The sequence below is a fragment of the Festucalex cinctus genome, chromosome 2, assembly GCF_051991245.1.
Source record: "Festucalex cinctus isolate MCC-2025b chromosome 2, RoL_Fcin_1.0, whole genome shotgun sequence".
NCBI classification, from domain to species: domain Eukaryota; kingdom Metazoa; phylum Chordata; class Actinopteri; order Syngnathiformes; family Syngnathidae; genus Festucalex; species Festucalex cinctus.
In genome coordinates, this window is record NC_135412.1 from 4042438 (window position 1) to 4047664 (window position 5227).

The window sequence follows — 5227 nt, forward strand, 5'->3', positions numbered from 1 at the left end:
CGATAATACACGGCTTGATGGGCGGGCGGAACAGGTCACGTGTGATGAAAAGGTCACGTGTTTCCTTGTTTACTCTATGGATTAGTCCAGTCTACCACCCCATGGATGAAAATATTACTGCATGAATGAACTTCGATGTCATGTGGAATTTAGGACATCTCGATTGACGACTGAGAAATTGTGAGACGACTTGGTTCCATTCCGACAGAAGCGACTACGCCGTTAACGAACAGTAAACACTTCTAAGCCACAATAAGGAAAGAAAAAAAGAAAACCCAGCAATGAGAGGTCAATGGCCAGGAAAGCCTTCTCGGATGGCCCGATTTTACTGTCAAAAGCGCTGACACAAGCAAATTAATTTGTATTGTTTCCCAGCAGCACTTAATTTTGAAGCCTTTCTATATGTTCACTACTTCCAGTATGTCTGTGTGAAGATTATTTTCATCCTTCAACCTCTTTGTGTGTGCCGCCATCTCAGACATATGGACCTTCAAAATCTGCAGTGTAAATTAAACTATGTATTTTGACAATGTGACTGTTTCCTTAACCAGATTCGGCCCACAGATTTTTTTTTCGTTTTCTAACTCTGCACTGATACAAAGTATGAAAATGACATGAATTCAAAAAAAATATATACCTTAAGAGTTTGGTCGTTCATCTTGTATACATTTTCTTTATATATGATGTATTGATTCCTAAAAATATATAAAAGTATATTAAAAAAAAAAAAAAAAAAAAGTGATACAACTAGCCCCGGACGGACTCCCTAAACTATTGCATCTGTGGTTTCTATAATTATGCCACAATAGTGCTTGGTTTCCGAGGTGAATTAAGTCAGGTAAAAGTCTGTCCAGGTACCAAATGGTTGGCCCACCACTGTGAAATACAGTAACTACAAGTAACTGAGTTTGTGTCCTTCAGTTGTAGCACAACGTATTCTTCTTACGCCACCTGCCGTTCATACAAAAAAAAAGTGATAAAATCAAGGACCTCTCGAATTCAAATTAATTAAACTCTAGAAGATTCTCTTATTTATGTTTTATTCCCATCAAACTGACAAAAAAAAATGTTAATTGAAATACTTTATTACAAACTGTACAGCAATCGTAAGGATCACAACAATGTGTTAAATATAAAAAAATGAACAACACATTGTACAAATATTGATCAAATCGATCAGATGTAGTCAAAACAAGACTGCATTGGAGACCTTGCAAAACAGAAGCGTATATCGAGAGGCTGTAAGGTCAGCTCGGTCGCCCGTTCCAATTGCCTCGCAGCACGGACATCTGTAGAGAAACAGCTGCACAGCAGCTGCATTTGTCACCCCGCTCACTTTGTAATTTCTGAAACACAACAGAATGCTGAAGAAAAAAAAAAATACAGACACTTTATTTTGTATGATAAATGTGAGGCTTGAGGAGCTAACACGACAGGATGGGCACTAGAAAAGTATGAGGTGGTTCTTTAGGTTGGGAGGATAAGAAGTTGCACAGCCTACCTGGCTGGGAAGACAGCCACAGCTGAAGCCTTAAAAAAAAAAAAACAACACTGGGGGCCCGGGCGGCCTTATGCCCCTTGCTGCTAGGACAAAAGGGCCTCAATACCTGCTGGTGTTAAGACCATAGCCTGAAGCAGGTCAGATAGTGAGATGATGCCCCTCAGCATGTCAGCTCGGTCCACAAGCACCAGCCGGTGGACCTGCCATGTACAGAAAAAGAACATAGGGTGTTCTCGAGCCTTCTTACACATCTCATGCTATGTAGATTGCGCGGAAGGACGCACCCACCTCCGCTGTGACGATGCGGTCTATGATAGTCTCCAAGGTTTCATCTGGATAGCACTTGATCACGCCCTCCATGAAACACCTGCGCCTATCGAGGGCCTCCAGCATAGTCACGTCCAGATTGTTGTACGTCTTCTGGGCTGCCAGGTTCTGCCACCGAGGGTGTGCCAACAACATGCAGTGCGGAATGAGAGCGTGACACAAATTAGCAGACGACGGCTGATTTTCAGGGATGAAACGTCTCTCAGGTACTCACAATGACGTCAAATCGTGAGTAGAGTGCCACAACTTTGCCTGTTAAAATGAAAAATTTGTGGTGCGTAGAAGGTCTCAATCAACATATTACTTCAACTACAGACAAAAAAAAAAATAAGGCATACCTTTTTCATCTACCACCGGAAGAGCTGACACCCTCCTGTCCACAAATATGCTGAGAGCATCGTAAAGCGTCGCTGTTTGCTGAACAGCGGCAATGTTCCTGAAAGTTCCGATTCCCATTTCCTGGATCTGCCTGTGGATGAACGCAGGCTTCGGAACCTTTTCTCCCTGGCAGCATAGCTCAGTTCAATCACACGTGACAAAGATAACCGTAAAGATCAGTAAACGATAAAAAGGAAAGAAAAAAAAAGCTTGCTCACAAATATATGGAGGAATTTAAGGATTCTTTTATGTGTCAGAATGTGGAGGACGTTCCCAGATTTTGGCTCGATGACCGGCAGCCTGTGGATCTTGTGTTTGAGTAAGGAATAGATGGCATCAAAGAGACTTGGGGAAGAGGAAAGAGTGATCGGGCACAGCACAGAGCAAAATGATCCCAAGGTGATTCCCTGTCCTCACCTGGCATCTGGTGAAATACTAATCAGAAATGGACAGGAACACTTCAAATAGACATCTAAACAAGAAGAGGAAAAACCAACCTCAGCAAATTTACTAAATTGCACGCGTAAAATGATGAAGCAAAACTTTTATGGTGTGATTGTTTCTTGTTTACCACTGACTTCTGTTTTGACACAACTCACCTCTCCATGTCTCAATTTTGTGGTTCTCCAGCTCATACATCTGCACCTTATAAGCAGGAACCACAATATAGAATTCATGACCAGTCATTTAAGTGATTTGTCATGATTACCATACACTCCCCTCAAAAAGTATTCCAAAGGTGAATTTAATTCCTACTGTTAGAGCCATAGAAAAATATGAATAGGTTCGTTCAAATGTGACTATATGTTTATTTGTGTTCCATTTGAATAGTTTTTGTTTATTAGTCAGAAACCTGTATTTGGCATTTTATATTTGTTATTTTGTGTAATGTAGATTTACTTAGAATATTTGAGTAGTTGTGCTTCATATTATGTCCTGCTTGTTAGGCTGTCGTAAAGTAAGGAGTTGTCGTAAAGCATGTTGACGAATGACGACGTAAAGAAAAAAGGAAAACCAAGTAGGGCTAGGAGCAACAACTTTATCTAACCGTGCCAATCGATTTAATAGTGGTAGGTTTTATGCATTGTTGCCATTATTGATTTATTTTTTTGTAAATAAAGTGGAAACATTTTTTGTTCACCAGCAACGGCGTTTTGCATTTGTGGTCATTGCTGAAGAGGAAAGAGCGATTACGGTTGGTGCGCGTTAGAGACTCAAGGCCCTGCTTACGTAGCGACAAAAGGAAGCCAAAAGTGCCGCTACACCTACAATGAAATGTTATGTATAAGATGAAGACACAAATATCTGGAAATAAAAGGTACAATATTGACCTTGATGTTACTTCATCACACGGACTCAAATGTTTTTAGTCTACGGCAAACATAAAGAAATGACCTTCACTGTTACAATACTTTTGGAGGGGATCATTGATATACAGTAAGTACTATTAAAGTGTAAGTCATTACTTCAAATCTCACCAAAGGTGATTTGTAGTAGCAATGAATGATGTTGATGAAATCTGTAATAGTCAGCATACCTGTAAGTGAGGAAAACATTTTTTTTTCCCTCCTGCACTTTAATGTTTACAGATGCATTTTTTTTTTTTACTGCCATACCTACAAATCTCTTCAACTTGCTGTCCCATAAAGGTGCAGCCCTCAAGCTGTTTGCCACCAGTGCAAAAAAGGCCTTTTGCACCTGAAGGACGCAAATGTGACAACTGACATGCTGTCATTTTCTGACGCATGTGACCACATAGAATGAACACGGTCAGGAGAATACTTACTTGTAGCTTGGTATCAAATACGACCAGTTTACAACTAGTAGGAATCGCATCATAGCAGCAGTGACTCTTCATAAAATCCATATAGGCTGTGGCATTATCCTCTAGATAAACACATGATAAACGTGCACAAGAAACAAATGAACAGAACAAAATTACGCTTACGTCATAACAAATGCGACTCCAAACTACAAGTATCGCAGTCTTACCTTGTTTCTGTATCCCCCGCTTTGTTTGGACCGAAACCTACAACACACCCAGCGACACATTCTCAGCATGACAGTTGTTATAAAAGGTGGACAGAAAGCTCCAAGAAACAAAGCACAGGACATTAACTCAACAATCACATTGACGGCAATGTTGCCGACCTGCGACGGAGCCTCCATAATTCCGTGGCGTCCATTAAAAAGCGTTTTTCAAAGCAGCAAATGCACGTCACTACCCCTCAAGTCCTCGCTCTTTCCTAGGAAGAGGTTGGAACTATATTAGGACTTGTGCAGTGGTAGGTGTCAAGCCCAGAGCACAAGGGGGGTCGGTGGGTGGGTTCCACTCTAAGCACGTTCCCTGTGTACTAATCATTCCTACGGTGCTTTACCATAAAATATGGCCGTCATGCAGTGAAGCAAACAACCGGATTTCTCGGTATTTTGAGTACTGTACACCCACTTCAGAAAAGTAACCAATCAATTTTACAGTAGACACAGTAACAACTCTGGCTTTTAATTATTCGAAATTCTTTTATTTTATTTTAACTTAAAATGGCCACATACAATTTGCAGTCAATGGCCCAATTTACTGTTTTGTAGTAGACAACAGAAAATACTGACTGTACAATTAGTCAAGATTTATGATTTTGTTGTTGTGTGCACTCATTTATGATGCTAGTTGCTAAAAATATGATAAACAGTTAAGAGAACGTGTTGAGAGATACGTACTCAGTGATGTGTAATGTTACGTTTGTGCCTCTGTGAGGCGCTCGAACACTTTTCTTTTATCTTCTTTTTACTTTGAGCCTGGAGGCTGATGAGTGCAGACGTGCTTTGTTGTGCTCCACAATAAATACGCCATACTTGGCTAAAGTACATTTCACCTTTCAGTCATCCATTCATCCGAATGCATCGTTAAGCTGCCAAAACTTAACAGAATGGCTGTTGGATGGATGTCTTTAATGTAAGAACATGGACAAATTTTTTAGAACGTTAAGTTTTTCACGAGTTGATGCAGACAATGACGAAACA

At 40.4% G+C, this 5227-nt stretch overlaps 1 protein-coding gene across 7 annotated transcripts; it reads right to left on the bottom strand.

Moving 5' to 3' along the window:
* Positions 1 to 1067: 1067 nt before the first annotated feature.
* On the bottom strand, positions 1068 to 4712 carry prkag3a (protein kinase, AMP-activated, gamma 3a non-catalytic subunit). 7 transcript variants are annotated; one of them, XM_077512341.1, is made up of 13 exons: positions 4358 to 4705; positions 4199 to 4235; positions 3993 to 4093; positions 3823 to 3904; positions 3685 to 3743; positions 2806 to 2851; positions 2624 to 2678; positions 2425 to 2551; positions 2167 to 2344; positions 2043 to 2080; positions 1790 to 1936; positions 1502 to 1701; positions 1068 to 1346 (listed from the first exon to the last, which is right to left on the bottom strand). In XM_077512341.1, exons 1-12 carry the CDS (start codon positions 4373 to 4375, stop codon positions 1585 to 1587), a joined length of 1005 nt encoding a protein of 334 aa, XP_077368467.1. In that variant the 5' UTR covers positions 4376 to 4705; the 3' UTR covers positions 1068 to 1346; positions 1502 to 1584. The 7 variants fall into 7 exon arrangements, with proteins under 7 accessions (XP_077368467.1, XP_077368470.1, XP_077368469.1 ...); XM_077512344.1 differs by having other exon boundaries at positions 3823 to 3926; XM_077512343.1 differs by having other exon boundaries at positions 2167 to 2332; positions 4358 to 4702.
* Between the last annotated feature and the right edge of the window lie 515 nt (positions 4713 to 5227).